The sequence below is a fragment of the Lineus longissimus genome, chromosome 1 (genome assembly GCF_910592395.1).
Source record: "Lineus longissimus chromosome 1, tnLinLong1.2, whole genome shotgun sequence".
NCBI classification, from domain to species: Eukaryota; Metazoa; Nemertea; class Pilidiophora; order Heteronemertea; family Lineidae; genus Lineus; species Lineus longissimus.
Genome location: NC_088308.1, coordinates 27,563,630 through 27,584,952, shown reverse-complemented (window position 1 = coordinate 27,584,952; position 21,323 = coordinate 27,563,630). Strand labels below are relative to the sequence as shown.

The following is a 21,323-nucleotide window of genomic DNA, read 5'->3' as shown; positions in this document are numbered from 1 at the left end:
CAAAGGCCTATACGCCAGCGCGCGTAAACCTGTTTCGCGTCAAGTTGCGAAAACACCCTTTACTTAGGTTCAAACTTGTACGATCATGCATCGCCTCAATAGACATACCCCAATGTGATTAATTATGCAGACGTTCGACATGCTGTTTTATAAAGGAAAAAAATTCAAATACTAACTCTCTTCAAAGTCTTGTTATAGTCGTCTGATTATGATCATCTCATCAGTCTATTGATTTCTTTGACATATTTGACATCACACATACCAAGCATGACATATATATGCCATTATGACATTACATTAACTTCATTTAACAATTTCAATGAATAGTCACCACGTTCTCATCATAAACCTCAATACAAAACGTGTATTTCAGAGAGATCACATTTATGTCTCCAGATAAAACGGGTCGATATATATACCTGTTATTATCTCCAGTCACAAAGGCTGTCGACGGGAAATAATACAGTCTTTCCTCCGACTTCATATATATAGGTCACGTGTGTGATCCGAAGACAACAGACCATTCTACTGGATGTCTCAAATGAAAGAAATGATAAAAATTTATGAACGATCTAAAAGGATGTGTTTATCAAAACAGGAATAAACGTGTAAGGATGGAAAAAAACCAAGGGACTGTTTTGAAATGATTTCATGACAGCCATTCTGCTTCTACCTGTTGCTGCGGATGAAGTAGATAACGTCTGCTTGATAGCCATTAGCCTGGCAGTGGTAAAAACCGGCTGGACGTCAAAAGTCATCCAAGTGATATTTCTAGCCTTAGATATTTCATGATTCTTCTGCCCGAAAAAGAATAAACCTTTCACGATGAAGACCCTGCGGGACACAATTGACGGTAGGATATAAAAGATACTTTCGTAAAACCAATTCACCTTCAAGGGCAACAATGTAGTCCGGGTATAAGGCACATATAGTACCGAGTTTGGCTTCTCTGCGTGTAGCGAACGCCGCTTAACCATATACATGTAGATAGAACCTAGTTAATCCATACTTGATAAAACAGAGAGTTCAATCCTTTGTTTTATGGTGACATTGTTATCATTTTGGCAGTTGCTTGTTTATAAACATATACATACCAAATAATAATGCAGCCGACATTCTTCTTTTCTGCTCTTATGAAATAAAATAACTTAAAACTCTTTTGCTTTCCAGTTCTTCTGCCTGGGCGCCAAAGGTATGGCTTATTTCTTTGGATTCTGGTAATCGTGGCAATAGTGGTGATACGGATGCTTTACAATCACTTCCGTCCGCCGGTTTAGGTTATCCTGTAATTCGATCATCTATACAAGACTTTTTGGTAGCTACATGGAAAGGTAATTGTTGTCTTGTGATTAGCACATCAAGTAATTACATACCAAGTTCTCATCACGAAATAATCTGTCCAATAGATTGGACAATGCGCCCTGAGACATCGTTATTCACACGTAATGGAGTCACATACACATGTATGCGGCAATGACTCGGGTAGCAACTATGATGAAATGCTTCACGACTTTGCTCAGCAGCATTTCAACTTGGGTTCCAATACGGGGAGTGCCGAGTGCATAAGTATGTTACGGCCACAACGCTTCCTTCTTTTAAAGCCCTCTTGCAACTTTAAAAACACAGCCGGAAGATAGTATAGTTATTTGCAAATATCGATGCAGAGAATGGATCACACGGCAGCATCAAGAAAGCAGAATCACTACAAAGGTTAATTGTCGACAGGTTAATCTTCCTCTCACCATTAGGGACTTTATATAGACACCCACTCATCATGATACATGTACAAGGCACAGTGACTGCATGTTGAGGATGTTCCCATCAGTATTTGACAAGGTGTCCCTTGATGACAGGCGGTACGTTATTCTCCTCTCACATGCCAATCAGAAACCTTATTGCTTCCCACTTATGCTTCGGCCAGACCAGGCCATGAATCCCTCATTTATGCTACTTGTACCCCAGCTTGTAACTCTTAATTGATCCCAATACCGCCTTGTTATTCACCGCATTCTGATGTGGCGAGAGATTAGCTGGCTGGATGTACCAATGCGTTTGCATATCGTGGGTTGTTTGCATATATTCATTGCATTACCGTGGTTTCCACTCAACAGGATGGAGATTCTTAATTTGATATTGACAGCCGACGATCCGAATAACATGAGACAGTATCGGAGACTCTCAGTTTCTGTTGTGGCCGTAGCTGTTCCAATAATCATCTGGCGACAGAAACAGCACTGCCGTCAATTATCAGTACGTATCATAAGTTCATGCTAGTGCACGCGTGATATTAAAATGACCATCTCATTAGCAGTTGGAAGTGTTTTCACAGCAACGACCAGCTGGCTTTCTGCATCTCCTGAATATTTACCCCCCTCAAACCACAACATTGATTTGCTAAAGCCAAGACCTTCATCTCCTCCTACTATCATGGATTCGACAAAATGACTGGACGAGTGGTGGCCTATATGATGCATTCATTTTTATACTTAAGGGTCAGAAGAAGGCAAATTCCATGACTGTCACATTCCATTGTGGCAAGTATGTCGGACAATGAGGGAAACTGATTGACTCCAAGTCTGAGAGCAGCGCAAATACAACATAGTGATATATGATTTGTTCAAACAAAGTGTGTTCGCGACAACATCAGCTGGTTGATGGTAACGATTTGTCGATACTGGGAAGTATCAGAGGATGAGAAATTTCAATGAAAGATGAAAGATTTCCAATATAACTACGAATTTCAATTTAACAACTATAGGCTGCGCCGATTACGCCTGGGATATGCGATGTTCTCACAACACTGATATCAATTCTCCGATAAACTTTGGATATATCTTCTTGAAAATGTTTCAACTTATTTTCCCCCAAAAAGAGTTGAGTACTAGTTTATCTTTCTTGCGCCTTTCAACTCCATTACAAACATGACAAAGGAAGCACTACCGATAATATACAAAGACTGAACCCCAGAAAGCCTAAGAGATTGTCCTTTATGTTACAGACAAATCTTTAGCGAGCTATTTAACCAAGGCAAGTTCCCTTCTTTGAAGTGCCACTTACACGTGTAATCTGATGAAGTTTTTTAAGCCACAAGAACGTACGAAACGCACCATACCGACAGAAGATGTGTCTCTTTATACTATATTCGGCATCAAAGACAAAAATTTCAAAAACAAATGGAATCTTAACATTGAATTGTGAGCCAATACCTTGGCGTACAGGATTATCACCAGTTTGCCGCCTGCAACAACGGGGATGCCTTCAGTGTCTGTTACAAGCAATATCTTTCGTAGATGTATCACAAGAATATATCGATAACTGGGCCATGCTACCCTTCATTAAAAAAATGAGAAAAATGCCCTCATACCGCACCATATTGGACTGGGTTTGATGTTGAAGATTTTCCCAAACAACTATCATTGCTTAGCAGTGTAAAACAAATGGCACTTGTTGGCCACAGCAGCCATTCGCTAGGACGAATGAACAAGAATTATTCCATTGCGATACAGTTTTCCTCGGTAGTTTATCAAACCAAACAGAGCTAATGAGTATGAATGTGCTACGTGGGCCAAACGGTATTGACCATGCCAATGGACATGACCTGGCTTTCGATGGAGAACCTCATTTTTGACTCTGTCAATGACCATCAAGAGGCTAAGTGCAGAATGGCCAGTGTAATGAAATTGGGGTGATATATCATGATATCCACCTGTTCGAGTTAGTGTTTGAGTTCTGTTACGCGTGGGGAGGACTGCTAAAATTCAGCTATTAATCAAACATGGCAAGCCATTTTCATTCCGAGTTGATAAAATGGATACCGATTTGGGAAATACAAACAAGTTATCGTTTCGCGTGCAGGTCGTAAAGATGTCGCCAGAAAGGCTAGAATGTGCATGCTGGATCGCGAAAACGACTAGAATGTTGATAAAAGGGGTCAATAACTTATCCACGACAATATAGCTCGACCTGTCAAATAGCATTGACTATTATCATTTTCTGAAAGGTATTGTAATTATGATCTATGTACAATTGGTTGCCCACCGGCCAATCTCAAAACGGTTCCGCTCCAAATATCTTGGCCATTGAAAACCGGGTGGACGCGTGGCTTTGTCTCAAACAGTCGACCGTGATATTTTTTTGCTAGGACTAGAAGGGTTGTGCCAACTTCTTTGATAACAGTTTGAAAGAGAAAATCTAACTTTTATGAAATGAATACAACATGTACGGGCCTGATAGGCCTATACGCGACCTTGAATGAGTGTGTGCATGGAGTGATTCCTCGCCTTAGATTATTCATGATTTTTCTGCCAGAAATGGAATAAAACTTTTACGATGAAGACCTCGCGGGACGCGATTGACGGTAGGACATAAAATATACTTTCGTAAAACCAATTCACCTTCAAGGGTAACAAAGTATAGTACCGAGTTTGGCTTCGTGTAGCAACCGCCGCATAACCATATAGATCAGAACCTAGTTAATCCATACTTGATAAAACAGAGTGCTCAATCCTTTGTTTTATGGTGACATTGTTATCATTTTGACAGTTACTTGTTTATAAACATATGAATACCAAATAATAATGCAGCCGACATTGTTCTTTTCTGCTCTTATGAAATAAAATAACTCAAAACTCTTTTGCTTTCCAGTTCTTCTGCCTGGGCGCCAAAAGTATGGCTTCTTTCTTTGGATTCTGGTAATCGTGGTAATAGTGGTGATATGGACGCTTTACAATCACTCTCGTCCGCCGGTTAGGGTCATCCCACTGCAGCCACTGTCGTACAAAGGAACTGTCGGAACACCAATCTTCGAAGCAAGAGGAGAAGTTGATGTTGTAATCAATCCATTCAAACGCCCACCTGTACATTACGACGGAGGCTCGGTCAGCCTAATAGAAATTTTACGTGTAGGTGTAGGTGGGAGCAGTGTACCAACTGTTTCGAACCTGGACACGGCCACTGGAAACACTGAGAACATGAAGCCAAAGTGGTCTGTTTGGCATCGAATGAAGGACGCATTTAAAAATGTTCAAATATATTTCGCTGGATCGAAAAAGGAATCCAAAAGTAAGAAAAGTACCTGAACTGTGCCGAATTCTCTGTGATCATGCTTTAGAGACTGAAGGTGAATGGATACATGTAGGGATTCTATTAGACACGTCGGCCACTGCATTGCGATGTCACATCGCTTTGTCGACGAACCATAGGGACACAGCACACATTTTATTTCAGAATGAGAACTGACTCTATCCTTTTGTATAATGACTTTGGGGGCAATTCGAAACCTTTCGATACATTTGACATTATCAATACAACATCATCGTGCAGATCAAACGCCAACCCAGTCAATGCTTGGTTGACCAAAAAACCCAAAAACAACACTTTTTATAAGCATCGTTCGAAGACGTCAATATCCTTATCAAGTAATTCGAATCATATAATTATTTGATTATATATTTTTCACATTCATCTTCTGTCTTTCATATAATCTTCCATTTTTTATCAAATTTTAAATTTCCTCGTGGACAAGCGAATACTTTCCAACCTTAGACTCCGTTTCGATGTTGGATAATGGCATGTGACAAGGAATTGGTGAGAACACATATTAGACCATCGGGTTCATTCTGAGTGGTAGTGCCCTTGGTGTCATGGCCTCATATCGTGTCTGCTTCTATTGTGTGACATGTTTCAAACAAGACTCGACTATCTATTGCGGTGTATGTACAGCAATAGGTATTTGTAGATGTGAGACGTCTTTGGGCCAAAATAACTGAAGAGTGTAAAGGCCACAATGCTACATATCGTGACAAATGTAAATATATGTCCAATATCTCACACGACTCCAGCCACCAGCTACTGATACTAATACGATTTAGTAACCTCACATAACAGTGCGGATGGCTCCTAAATCAAAGAGGCAGCGTTGATAGAATCAACAAGCAATCGGCCATATATTATTTTGTGGCAGTGGTAGGCCGGACGAGGGTAATTGCTTCATTGTCGTCTGATATTGGATTTGATTTTTTTTCAAAGCGGTGTGAAAAGCCATCGGCTATATGGATATATTGTTATCAACTATAGGTTATAACATTAACTTGTAACCCTCGCATTCGGCACGAACTGTATCATGCCGATACCCAGTCGTTTACATTTGTCTTCTACACGCTATTTTTGCAGTGTTATCTTTTTTAGGAAGCCCTTGGTAATGGTACTCTGACGGAAAGGGGGGGGTCGCACGCTTCATGCGCCACCCCCTTAATCCGCAACTGCGGTATAACAGTTTTGGTTGTTCCCCGTATTTCAGTCAGCGTTGCCATACAATGTAAGAGCTCGAGACACAACGACCTTTCAATAGAGGAAATACAGAGAAAAACAGGTCAGTCTGTTATATCTGTTATTCAGTGAAAAGACCAGAAGGGAGAAGGGAAACACTCAAACACGTTACACCTGGATAAAACACTGAACCTAATAAATACTGGACTCGCAGAAAAATATGTAATTTGGGTCCTGGATCCATAACACTGGCCTCCTCAATTATTGGTCCAGGGACGCGCTGTGTGAATAAGTGAGCATTTTCTCTCTATCAATCTGTGTTAAAAATGCTGTTACGCGTTCTCCCGGGTAAAATGATTCTTGATAACATATATAATATACCCTCACTATTACGAAAATTCTATTTCGGAGCACTGGTAGTACTAAACGTATTCACCAAATGCTTGTAACGGTGAACTTGGCATCGTCAACAAACTGGCAATGAAAGTAGCGAGCAGTATAGACTTTTGATATCATCCATTTGCGCAGGGTGCCTTTCCTTTATTGGAGACAGGGTTCGACTTCTTAAACTGAAATATCTATAGTGATGTACGCGTACCATTCACCCTCATCACTGTCAATTCATTAGTAAGTCCGTACTGATTCTTAGTATCCAGGCTATTTTCTCATGTCACTAAAGAATATACGTTAAAAAACGTTCTGCGCAGTGAACCAAGCGATTGAGCTCGCCCGTTGTCGTTCACTCGCAATGTGATAATGAAGTCATTAGCAACTTGCAGACCCTGTTCCGTAAAAGTAAAGATAACGAGCTGACTTTTAATGACATTACTGCTGTGTGCGGGCAAATACTCGATCGACCAGCAATCATTTGATCTTCCGGAATTTGATTCCGTCCTTCGCCCAGAAGGGACGGAGTGGAACTAATTGGCAAGGCACGAGTATCCGGACATTGGGCACCTAAATATAGTGGGAATCAAGAGTGGAAATGTTAGAAAGGTTTACCCAAAGGCGGAAGAGCTCAACTTCAATTATAAAAGTATCCGGTCACATCCGCCACTCTATCTACGCATGTACGATCATTCCCTGTGTTTACCCCTTGATAGGTGGAGGTGAACGAGCTATGCTGTAACACAACTTTCTGTCATGTTTCAACAAGTGCTGGGTATAAGTGATGTAAATATTCAAAAAGAAAACGAGGACATCTCTCAGAATCTGCTGATAGGGAAAATCACGTATCGTGGCCAATGCTCTGAAGATGACTAGAACACATTAACACGATTATCAACTCAATTACTTTCTTTTCAACGTAAGATGTTAATAGACAACTACGAAGTAGTCTTCGATCTTCTCTCTAGAAGTCTGAGAAGGTCTCCCAAAATTGCTCTGACGGATAATCTACGTCTTCCTGATGCGTTATTTGAAATGTCGATAAAGATTACCTTCACGCATGCTTCGACGAGCTCAATAATGCCGATGTCTTCTCGATATCATGCGTAAAAAGGCCACCTAGCATAAATCCGTTTAAGCCGCCAACTGATAACTCCTTTAGAAATCGTATTGTTTGCAAGAATCAGTTTAACTTCATTTCTTTACAGTTGGTCTTCAGGGAGGGTGGCTATCTTCTTTTATTTTGAAGTATTGCGTGTGGGTAATCAAGTCCACGTTTTCAATTGGATGGGATTTGAGAATGGGGGCTTCAGTTATATCACTTGGGCAGACAGCCAGGGTTTCTGCAAGATAACAGTTACATTTGCTTCCTGGTAGACAGAGGTCATTGCAGTTTTATCTTCGTGAATGATGAGCAGTAATCTTTCGTGCGCATTCTAATCTGAACCAAACTGGCAGGCCTGTGCTTGGTAGTATTCTGTTTAAGAAGTCGAAATCCTTGAAGCAAAATAAAATCCTGCACTCATCCCCCATATTTATAATCTAATGTCTCCGCTTGGCTATGATTGGGAAGTTTCAATAAAAACCTAAGCAAGTATTATAAAACGCGGCAATAGTTTCCATCACTGGGCATTGCCTTCTCCACGAAATGTGTAATCAAGACTCACAGCCCCTAGCTTTTGAAGTATTTTTCTGTGGCAACAGTGATTCTGCTTCCATACATTCCATATTCGATTGAGCACCTACAGCGTTCTTTCGGTTCTGGAATCAAATTTGTGAGCAAAGAACAGCATAATAAGAAAACGCTTCGGGAAAGACGACGACAAACGCATCAAATGTCAAGTATACCCAAGCATACGATACATCAAAATCAGGGCTGTAATCCTACGCAACGATGTCAAAGAAACCATAGTAATTACACTATGGAGACAATTGTTCGCTTTCGGATGGATTTGTCTGCGCCGATAACGTGATTTTGTTAAGAGTGTAAATGTCACGATAACAAGAAGAATGTTTGTTACGGAAGATAGCAAGAAACGATATTGTTCAAAAAGAAAAAACACAGCAGGTCCCAGTATATGTTTATGTACAAAAGGTTCGCTATGAAAAAAATAAGAAATTACGTCATCGCCCGCAACATAACAATAGAGATATACATGACATCTCTGCAAATTTCCCGATATAAACCTTATTTATTTCAATGGAGAAAGGCTGTTTACCCGTGTTTGCAGATCTGATGCTGATCTGTTGGATATCACGGATAACTGGATCAGACATATGCGAATCCTAGCACACATTTCATTAGGGAACAAACAAACACGTTGCATCGGTCCGAACTACTTCGGGTATCGGGGATCAATGCACAGATCTCTGGCTGAACGACTGAAGACCCCCCCAAGGAGACCAGCAGAGCAACTGATTGACAAAAACGACGCTTCACTCCACCCAGGACATGGGCTGATTGGTAATTCCATTAGCGATTTTGATAGATAGCTGATTGCAAATCGAGGCTGCGATAATTCATCGGACCATCACACTGCACCTCAGTTGGTGGAGCTGCAGCGCAGACACACTATGTCGGATCTGCCACTGCGTCATCTCGACCAATTAAGGGCAGTATAGCCGCTACGCTTTTCGGTTGTGCACCTTGCTTAAGGAGGGTGCGAGACCATGACTGAGCCGAATCCGACAGGAGAATTTGAAGATTTAAAACTTCTGCAGTAATTCAGAATTAAACCAAAAGTCATCCATTCAATAGATAACTGGCAGCAACCAGCAGCCTATGATTTCCAGCAAATCTTCGAAACGACGTAAAAGAAAATGTGTCTTATCGTGATAGAGCTCGCAATCCCGACTGAATTGGTTTGCCACAACAAAGTTCCTCTCTCAATATGGTGAACTCGATAAAGGATAAAAAGCCCGATATCTAATTTCCAATGATACTCTCTGCCTTGATGTTTGACTTTGTTGCCATGGCTATATAAGATCGATCGGACTCTTGGTAGAAGAACTTTCTTTTTGAAGCGCGTCAGAATTGGCCAAAAGGTTTGGTTTGGCGGTTTGATGCTAAAACCTACTCTTCTTACTCACATGATGCATGTCTGATTCCTCTGATTGTCACTGCAATGGGACCAACATCAGCCCATAGCATGGTGCTATCAACATAACACGTCAGCGCAATCATAATGTCACCAGGCTAATCATAATATAATGAATACACCCCTGCAGGTTATCTGTCCACGCCGATTCACTTCGTGCATGGTATCAGAATAAGGAAGGTCAATCAATCCTACTACGAATACCAGAAATTTAGATTTCCAGATCGACGGATGAATATGCCGGGGATGACCGACATCATCCTACTGCACTGACCTGAGCTTCCGATCGGAAAATCTTTATGTCGGTCCTCCCACGGACTGCAGCCATAAGGCTTGTCAATGGCGGGATCGATGGAAGGTTGTTTCCTTGTTATCGTCGGACGAGCTATTAGTTACTTGGGTTATGAGGCATGCAATAACCTGCACAGGTCGTTAACGGGTCTGAATTGAGATGTCTTGTACGGGGATGTTGACAGTAAAACCAAGACAAGCTTATCATTAACGTTACAGGTTTCGGCATCGACAGCTTTATTTGCCGAAGTGGTGATACACACTACAGGCTCTTACAAAAACTGATGTCTCCCGCTCCCAGTCAGCATGAGGACCTGCAAGGTTATGACATCGTTATGTACTTTGACTGCTCTCCCTATAATCGTGATGGAAGTGGTACCGCTTTTTCATCAAAACATAAAACGCCTTCAGATACAACTTCTCAACACAAAGTCGGGAGAAACTATCTTAAAAGTGCCCTTGCCAATTAAACGAATGTTTGTCCTTCACGAGAAGTGCCCATCTAGCCAATCAAGCCAATAAGGTACTTTCTGATAGGCTTCTAATATCAACATTCCTAGGATTGCCTGCGATTGATTCCAAACGAAGTCATTGTGCCATTCCCCTGGTGAGATCGATCAACTACAATATCTACAATAATGCTTCTTTCATCGAGCGGAGCCGTTTGTTTGGATACAGGGTAGCTTACATGAAACACAGCTTAGAAATCGAAGGAGTGCATGTCAGAATGGAGGCACGCTACCAACGTACGCCATCGTCTCATGGGATAATGTTTTGACAAGGATGATTGTACTACACTCATGAGATACCATTTTGAGCGGTCTAAAATAGGCGTGAAGCGTTTCTTGTCCCCAATCCTTACTTTCCCCTACGACCGAATAGAGGAACAAATTGTTCCTCTACACCAGGAAACTCAGAGAGAAGGATGACGATCTACCATTTCCCGCAAGCACGGAATGAAATGAAAAGTACACATGGCCCCTGGCTTCTCCTCTACGAGCTTTCATCCTTTTGCCGAGCAAAGATTAGATGAAGCCAGATGAAGGTTTAGTTTACTTCTTTTTCTGCGACGTGTTCAGGCCACCAGTTGTTTTGGATGATAATGACATAGTCTATCGAAGGAAGAAATAAACATCATCAAGTACAAAGAAAGAAAAAAGTCTCTCTCTCCGGGATAATGGATGCTACAACTGGCCACAAATTAGTCACGTCCAAGTGAATTGATTTAGGTAAAAAGAGGAGAAATATAATACCAATCCAGAAGATGAGCGAAGACGGGCCGCCAGCCCAGACCTGTGATTACTGGACAGACTGACACTAAATGACCAGCTCTATGGTAAAATACAGCTTTCCCTCCTTCAGCTGGCACTGTGAAGTGGTGGGGAATTACTTAATGGTCGGGCTGGCTATAGGTTTCTACCATTAAATGCTCACATGACTTCCCGTTTAGTGCTGTTACGAACGGGCGAGACCGATCAATGACCGTTGTGATAAATTTGATTATTTTCTAGAACCTTGTTAGAAAGATCAAAAGCTTCTAGGTAAATGAAGTGAGGTTGATATCGGTGAAACACTATTATAGGAAAATGACTGTTCCATGCGTATCTCGTGTGCAGCGTCCTATCGGGGTTGTGTTTGAAAAGGGGTTTGGATACCGTAATTGAAAGGCGAATTAGATGCGGTTAGAATGTAATGCTCTATCTCCTTAATCCTAATCTCTTTTCGTTTTACGTGTACCTTTATATCCAGTGTCTGATCAGAGATCATCTCTCACTTTCGCCCATGATTTGGTCATTATACTAGTATTTGATCATATTCTCCAACACATTTCGACATGTCCACTTAAGATAATGAGAGGATTAAGTGCGTGCTCACGAGTACCAACCAATAACTCGGAAACTGAACCGGCATCGGCTCTGCACGATCATAGATACCGTGTTGTCAAAGTTCAGGTCTAGTCTCAGCTGACCCAATCTAACGACAAGACTTCCATCCGATTATAAGGATATCAGAAAATGCCCTCTTTTCGAACAGTAATGTGCATCACATTTCTTACATGTAATAAAATATGTAAATCTATAATTGACTGTGGTCTACCACTGCCGAAGCTGCACTATTTAACCATTTTGCTTCAAGCTCTACTTATGGTAGGAATAGAAGTGCTGCAACTCAATTCTGGCGGAGAATTATACGAGTACGGTCGACATTGACATTATTGCTGGTTTGGTTCGACAAACATTGCAATATGTTTTTTAATGGTTTCATGAAATGGATGCTCGTCTTATGTCGCGGCTCTTGATTTGTTGACACACATTTCACGGAAGCTCTCAATGCTCAGGCTCAAATGGAGAATGTGGGGCGCTCAATGATCCAACCCCTTGAACATGACGCAGCGCATTGCAACTGCAAATTGATGGCGGAAACATGTATCTCTCCGCAGACGACGGAGGAAATGTCAATTCAAGGGTATCGTCTGCCACAGGTGTCAATGAGAAAATTGATCGGTGTTCTAGTTAAAAGCCCGGGTTGCATCAGCCTTTGCATTAAATGATCCGATGATATGACACACGGATAGTACCAAATCTACAATATTCGGAAAGCACAGTAGATACCACATTAACCTTGCGAGGGTTCATTACAGAAGCCCTCCGTGTAGATGATAGTAAATGTGTACTACAGAATTGGTGTAAGTCGCTCTCCTCATCAAAGAAGATGCTCCAAGTTGTAACTTGTTCCAACAGCTGTAAACAAAGGGACCCCTGTCGGAAAAAGCACGTCTCTGACGACAACATCTTTAACAAGCCATCTAAAGTGGACCACTTGAGCTCCGATCTCCCCACGCCACCCACACACCATGTTTTCCGACGGCTCATCGGATTTGAGATGTCAAAACATATTCAAGAAAAAGAAAAAGATGTGGATAGGTTAAAGCTGAACCAAAACGCCTCTCAAACTGTCGTTCCAGGATAGCTCAGTTTCCTTTGATATTAAAACTGGTTTCAGACATTTCCTACTCCCGCGGGCGCTACACCGAAGTAATACATTAGTAAACAGGGAAAAGTATCAGAGTCCCCGTGGAATTCCCGTCCAACTCTTGTTCATTGATGGTTAAGGTGCTAAAATGTAGAAACCGTTGCCTTTTAAATAAAACTATAAAGGAATCTCCTGTTTCCCAGGATATTTACCAGAATAGATACTGTTGTAATGGACAGAAGGAGACTTGGTACGCCAATTTGGTGCATCCTTCATCAACACGACTCCAGTCAACGCACAGATCGATATGACGTGTTAATTAGCATGTCTAATGATTCGACAGCTATTCAACCCATGGTGACATCAATCTGATCATAACTAACCAATACCTTATCACCCCATGCATCAAGTATTACCGATCTTTTCTTCAATGGTAAAGAGAATATGCTTCATAGCCGATCCGAACTGATAGCTGCGTGTCGGTAGAGTTGTGAAACGCTACGATCCAGTTTACTATGAACACCGATTTACTCTTCAATAAAGCATTTGGATTTTAGTAAAGGATGTGTTTTTCTGCATCCAAGAAGCATCAGACAGTCCTTCATGTCATGGTAGCGTGCATTTCATAGATGTTGCAAACCTAAACCGCTAGCTTCTGCCTCATCTTATCTAATGTGCTTCCTGCCAAAACAGACGGGTCATCGCAGGAGCCTTGGGAATAGATTGCATTGTAGAAACACATTCAGCAGGTACAAAAAAGTATCCTGGGCATTAAGGCAATTGGAAACGTGTCATAAAAATGTCCCAGCGGATCGGGTTCTTGGAATGACGACAGAATCGATATCTGTAGCAAGGTCTCTTTCCTGTGCTGGCTTTGAGATCCATAAATCGGAATCAGATTGAAGTTGGCGTGACATCAGTGCTTCCTGTTGGATTGCAACTAAAACATACTCGTTTGCCGCGACAAACTGCCATGGTGGGACGAGATCGAATACAGAAGAATCATTTGTTTTAGTTAGATTATGATCACCGTCTAGTCTCATCAACATATTTTGGCTAGATTTCCTGTTTAGCTTCTTCAGAGAGCCGAGTCACCATCATCATCCACACAGAGACAATGTCCTCCCCGGAATATAAAATACAGTTATCAGTGAGGAGTTTGTCATCGTAAATGCCAAGCGGGTGATAAAGTAGTCTAATTTGTCCCAGGACTGCTATGAATACGGTAAACCACTGATTAATGTGACAAGATACAATGACATCAACAAGGTTGCCATCACACGAGGACTCGGCCCGTCGGCAAATTACAGTTTTAGTGCCCATTCAGAACCAAATCCTGATAGAATACGCCCAGAATTTAGAACATATGATTTGGAAAAAATTCGACAACCGCTTCAAAACTGTATGTAGGTATGATGACAAAGACTGACCGCAGTAAATGAGTAACCGTCATGTTGCTTACATTACATTCAATCTGCACTTCCTACTGCTAAATCTTGTGTTCGACTAGAAGGATGGCAGCTTGGAGTTCTCCCCGAAGTTTTGGTGGGTGTACGAATGCGAAGAACGAATGAAGACTGGCCAGCTCCCTTTCTAAACCTGAGGGTTACGGAAGGACTGGGGTCGGAAGCCTGTTGTTAGCCTGTGGAATATTCTCGGATGAAGTGTCGCAGGCTTCCGTGAGAAACCACTACTTAAACTCTGTCTCTGGCTCTTTTTAGTACTAATGGCTTGGACAACCCAAAGAAAAGTAAGAAGAAATGATAACGGCGATGTTGATGCATTCTCAGTTTACCTCCGGCAATCACAATAATGTTACTGCCCGACGAATGTAATCACATCTTCATCTCCATCGCATTCTTCCCGTGCTTTGGAATACTTCATTCCATTTAACCGGCGCTACTGTTGTTGAATATATCTTTATTTGTACCAAATAGCTAATGGAGAAGTTAATCCGAATGGAAACGTGCCTCAAGCCTTCTGAGAAGCAAGCATACCGACTCGTATAGAGTCAGACAAACACTTCCCCCTTCCCCCAAGATAAATTCGTTTGAAACGAGAGCCACGTGGAAAATGAACGAAGCAACTGGTGTTCATTCCAAAAGGAGGGCCCTCGTTAGAGGGACAAACGATGTTAGTTACTGTGATCAACCTGCTCATTTTCAAATTACGGAATACGATGACAGGGTTGCGGCTGACGAGGGGCTGAAAGATGTTGGCGTCATAGCGTTTACTCTACAATTGGCAAAACCGCTGTGCTGCTCTCTTCTTGGCCCAAGCGTATCCTGGGGAATCAGCATAAGCACTTTCTATGGATAAGTGAGATGACCAGGAAATAGGGATGACATTTACCTCGAACTGTAACCAACCGCAACAAGCCCACGGGAAATGTCGTGCTGATGATGCAGGGTGCAGTGGTAATGCCAGAACAACTCACAAACAAATACGTCCCTTGAGACACATTTGTTTGAAGCCTTGCGAGTTGGAACTATGAGCAGTTTGCTAATGGTCGTGATGAGGCAGCTCTTATTATTAATCCTAGCAAATGGAGGATTAGCCAGAAAGGATACTTTCCTGTCTTTCTCATTATTTAGAATAACACAGTGCAAACATACTCGATAAATGTAATCAAGACTCCATGGTAAGTAATGTCGTCTCTACTCGTACAATTCAAAGACAAATACGTCGCCTTGAAACGAGACCCTTGTAGAAACCCGAAGCAGCTGGTATTCTGGGAGACATTCTGTGTGAATGGTCGTGGAGACAGCTTATGTTCACATAACTGATTCTGATGGGGCATGGTTTTGGCCAGAAAGGATGTTGTCGCATCATTTTAGCAACAATGATTCAAAATGTGGTAAAAATGCAAAGCAGACATTTCTCAAGACCCTTGTTGAGTCATCTCATCGATTGGTACAAAACAAAAACAACCTCCTTGCCCGGGGAGTAATTCGTTTGAAACCAGAGCCCTGTGGAATTCTGACGCAGCTGGTATCTAGCAGACATATGATGTACATCGTCAAGATGAGGTAGCTCATATTATCACTAATGAACGAGACCAAGAAACCACCCGACATTGGTAATAAGTAAAACCGAGGTCGTATCCTACAGGAACACTAAATCAGGCAAGAGCGTAAAGACTTAACTGATGTACACCGCAATAAAAAAACAGTCGTTGCGACAAAAAATCTACTTCTCCTTAGCGTCTTAGCTTTATTGGCAACTCATCTGGGCTCTTGTCATGAAACCACTACACAGAACCTCCCGTAGCATTCATAAATCCAAGATAATGGTATAACTCTTGTGTGCACGTCATGTCGAGAAAAAGCTGATGAATATCTGATATAGATGAAGTCATAACCTGGCTGAAATACTCATCGAGTTGAGTCAGTGTGATTAACGTGACTCGTTTTTGTACTCTACTAGCATCAGGCCAGGTAGTATGACTGACCAATCGGCAAGGAGACGTTTGATTTCAGTCTTGTCTGCACCATCTCTGGTTAAGAATTCACTAAATTCCGAGCAAACCATATACATGTGTACATGTATGCATTGGTTTGTGAAGGTCTGTGGACAAAGTAAGCTTTCGATACCCAGTGCCTATGTGGAAACCAGTTCAGGAGAAAGGCCTTTCTTTTTTATACCTCCCACTTAAATCAGATATGTATTGAATGAAATGCATAGAAGCCAACATCACAGTATAAGTACTAAGGAAGACATACTCGGGCTACGGGCTTCAGGACTTATTCATGTAAAATGTCGACACTGCAAATATAAGGCTCTATAAGATGGCACCAATGGTTTTCAATATAATCCACCTCTCGATATTTACGAGGTAGGAGTATTAAGATAGGTAGGAGGATCTAAGAATGCTGGTGACCTTACCAGACTACTGATTCATGCTTACACGGTCACCTCTCAACGACATTATAACCAGGAATATGACAAACATAACTACTGGTAGCTCTAGATGTAAATCAACCCTGCAAATGTGTAGATGCCGTTTCATTCAGCTTTTCAAACTCAGTACCCCAGTCCAAGCCATACATTCCTTCTGGTTGCCGCAATCAAATTGGCTCAGTGGTAATGACATCGTATTGATATTCCTAGTGCTTTAACATTCTCAATAACCTGAGATTGTAGAAATATTAAGAGGAAGGACCAGGGCATGTATGAAGAGGAATAGTGCATAGCCGCTGGCTGAGTGATAACAATGAGTTTCTGACTTACCCTTACTAACGTCCATATCATCAGCATCAAATACCGGCTTGTCATCCCTCAGTTTGGCCCTCTTTTGCCCTCTGATCGCGATATCCATCTTGGAGCTCGTGGCAAGAGATGGTACATCCTCGGTTTTAGGTATCCACGAAATACGCATTGTCCTTATCGAATTGAATAGCACAAATCAAAACAAAATCCTCGAATCCGATCTGACAGTTATCAATGCAGATTAAATTTGACTCCAATTTCTCAAACAAATTGATCCTGAATATCTGTTCACAATGGCTCTACTTGAGATGTTTCGTCCGACGCGAGATCATGCAGGTGTTACCTTAACGGATAGAGAAAAAGCTGAACTCCAAGCAACTCCTGAAGGCAAGACGAGAATATCACGCCAGTGTCGTAGGAGAACAAACTTACAAGATGTCGATACTAAGGATTACCACTCTCGCTTTCACTAACTCGTCTGTGGTGGTTACGCAATCCTACCAGCCATGCAAGAAGTAGCACATCGATGAAGGCAAATAAGCTTCGTCTGAATATCGACGGATGGCAACGGGCGTAACGGGACTGTCTGGTTGACTTTTGTCCTTTGCAATCGATCCACTAGTTATTAACACTGGGTAATCAACACGTGGCTTTGATATGATAGGGTCCCTGGAGGTTATGAGCCGGAGTGTAGTGGATGCCGATGGTAGATAGAGTGTTTCTTCAGCGTATTCCGTGCGGCGATGGGACACCAGGCGGCTATGGGTCGCACTACACGGCAGGTGAAAGTAACCTGATCCGGTGCATTGATGCAGGCAAACAATCATGATGACGTCATGGAGAACATGGCGAGCAATCGATCACGAGTTGAGAATGTTTCAACGGGCGAATGCAAATTGATTTGTACGAGTGATGATGCAGTCTATTGAGTTGTACTCATTGCAACTATGATATTACTAGCAATTTGGAAATGATTTGGAGAAAAATGGATTTAAGGATGATTTTATGCAAAGAGCATGATCGCACGTATAAACTACACAGGTCTGTACAAAACATGATTAAGGCAATAGATGATTTAGAAAGTTTGGAAACAGAGAAATTAGACGTCAGTCTGAAAAATAGACAGGGTTTGTATCTAGGAACTACGAAGGTATGTCGGGTCATCACGTCCTCTGTTTATTCATTTACCATTTAGACACTCATTAATCATCTTCTACCAACAGCTGTCCGCTAAATCGGGAAAATCGTCGGTAAAGTACCTACTTTGTACTTTGTCGGCCGTAGCTCCACGAAATTTACCCGCTTACCAGACTAGGGATATACATACCAAGTATGACGCCCCCAGCAGTGCGACTAAATCAGGAACAGGATTCATGAATGGCAGTGTCTGGCTACCACATTTATAGGGCGGACCCATACGCTTCATAGGCCTTTCCAACAAGGGACAAAAGGTAGCCCATAGGCCAGTGAAAACGACCATGCAGATCAACTGATGAAGAAATATTTCCGCCCGCATGAACTACAGAGAACAATAAATGTTATTTCGGGGAGATTCCAATCTCCAAATGTGAGGTATATTAGTTTTAAAATCACCATGAGTGACTTGAGATAGACTCAAATTACATGTATATGTATTGGCCGCTAAATCAGGTAGAGAGTCTTTAACAATGGTAAATGGGCTGTCAATGAGGATTCTCCTTTTGATTAACTAGGACACTCGAAAATAATTATTTGATCTACCTTTGTTGTGATTTGTAATAACATCGGCTGTGCATTAGTCGTCGGTCTCTAAAAAGGTTATCATCCATTGATTATTGGGAACATAAGTGGTATTACCTGTAATATGCTATTTTCCATTAACGGAAGGTTGATTTCATGGAAGCACTCTCTTAAATCACAAATAAAAGTCCTGAGCAAAAAGTATAATAAACCCTCGTTGACATTTCGATGTAACCAGGACCTATAATTTTTCATCCTGTCAGCAGCGGTTTTCAATAAACCCCGCCTCTCGATATTTCAAATGATATTTTATACATGACGGAGGTGTATCAAAAACCTGTATATAGGCCCTATCTCAGGATGACAAATTATGCAATTTTGATATAATTGACTATACCCGTATCCGGACGGAATAAAGGTGTTTGGGTATACTGATTTACGTTTTTGATAATAGTTGAAATCGATTCTGCGTTTGCTTTGCTTTAAAAGTCCAAACACAAAGCCTTCAGCCAAGCCATGATCAAATCTCCCTTTCAGTTGGAAGTGTCAGTGCAACCTCAAAAACACAGTAGGTGCTTAAAACGAAGTGTTTTTGAAATATACGCGGCACGTAACGATAGCTCTAATATCGCATGGAAAGAGTCCTTCCTCATACAAATCAAAGGATGTCTTGAGGCTATTCTCTGAGATCAAACGCCGAAACTCTCACTCGCACTGAGCTTTTAGCGTCAATTACAGGACTGCGCCAATTAGACAACGAGAAATTTATTAATGCCAGTTCGCAATTTATGTGAGGTCTCTTTAGATAAGCCATTCATGAGTGAACCCTTTGAATAGGTTGTAAATAAACACAATGTCTTAATCCTTTGTTCGTCGTTCTTTGTTGGAATTGTTATGTAAGTGGGTGGCGGTCAGGTGTAGTACATGGTTTGACAGGTATGAATGCAGAATAGGTTTTGCCGGTGAGCTGGCAGTACATGTTGAGAAGTGGTCGGTCTGTGACAGCCGTGAGGGATCTAACTGTTGATCTTGGCTGTACCACTGACCATCAACACTTGTACACCTTTTCTTGTATATCTAGTCAATTATCTGTACCATTTGGCCAAATAAAATACCTATGAAGCCTGTGCATATGTGCTGTTGGTTTTTAGTTTGGATTCCCGATGGGTGGTTGGTCACAGCCGTGAGGGATCTGTTGATCTTGGCTGTGACCCTCGCCGTTACTTGTTCTCTTTTTCTTGTATATGTAGTCAATTATCTGTACAATTTGGCCGAATAAAATGCCTATGAAACCTAAATGTATGTGCTGTTGATTTTTTGGTTTGGATTTTGATTACTAAACAAAGCCTCTGAAAGAACATCGAGTGTCCTGTATTACACTCTACTGCGGTAAAAATGGTGTGACATAGGCCTATTGAGTGATGAGTGGTCGGTTTTAATTCCTTCTCCCAATGCTTCCTTGACATCCTTTCGCCAATTCCGGTCGATCATTGCAGCTTAACCTCTGTCTATCCAACCCTCCTACCCTTGAAAGGCAAAAAAGCCTCAGAAATCCACAGAAAGGAAAGACAACAGCTTAGAATGTACTTTTGTCGAAGAAACTATAATTGCCATTTCTGGCTTATAGGCCTATAGACCCCCACGAAGTCTGGCCTGATGACCCTTGGGATTAGCCACGCAGTGTGCCTGGGGAAATTTTCCTGCCCGCTGAATAAAAAAAGGTACAACATTCTGCTTTTGGGAGCTAAGTCTGCCCTGATGACCCTTGGGATTAGCCACGCAGTGTGCCTTGGGAAATTTTCCTGCCCGCTGAAGAAAAAAAGGTACAACATTCTGCTTCTGGGAGCTAAACATGTACAGTTCGCGAGCAAATATATTTCATATTTTAAAACATGTCGATAGTACCTTTCGAAGAAACTAAGGCCTTACCGCTATTACAACTTGAAAGAAAGAAGATTGTTTTTTTTCGGCCGGTTATGCAGATCAGGAATGTAAAGTAATGATAATGACATATAACGAACGTGGATGCCGATGGAATGCGACTATTGCCTATCATACGGATGGAGTTGTCACAATGAGTTTGAGATCGAGCTTCAACATTTTAATGCTCAAATCCTCTTATCAGCACGATGGTAAATCCAGCACTTTTTTCAATGAGCAAAAAATCAACTCCTTATCTCTGAAATGTAATCACACCTTTGGTGCAGTTCTGTGATGCAATTCTGCTCTTGAGCAGTGAAATGAATTATCCAGTTTCAGCATTAACTGCAAAATTTAAGATATGAACACCTGGAATTCAAAAGATGATGCTCACATCATCACATATTTTCAAATTAGAATATGCTAAGGTCAAGATTGTTTGACTGTGAAGTCTGTTTG

The 21,323-nt window shown here is 41.6% G+C and overlaps 1 protein-coding gene and 1 long non-coding RNA gene across 2 annotated transcripts in view; one reads left to right on the top strand and one right to left on the bottom strand.

The window, feature by feature from the left end:
• LOC135495392 (synaptotagmin-15-like) overlaps positions 1–18,083 on the bottom strand; it is an 83,846-nt gene extending 65,763 nt beyond the window's left edge. Inside the window, exon 1 of the mRNA XM_064783952.1 lies at positions 17,247–18,083. Coding sequence (XP_064640022.1) covers positions 17,247–17,394 — 148 coding nt within the window. The 5' untranslated portion in view covers positions 17,395–18,083. The remainder of the gene's footprint in view (positions 1–17,246) is intronic.
• Positions 419–5,463, top strand: LOC135495380 (uncharacterized). The gene is made up of 4 exons (XR_010448564.1): positions 419–853; positions 1,171–1,331; positions 2,112–4,357; positions 4,645–5,463. It is a non-coding gene; the product is annotated as an uncharacterized LOC135495380 (long non-coding RNA).
• Positions 18,084–21,323: the final 3,240 nt, after the last annotated feature.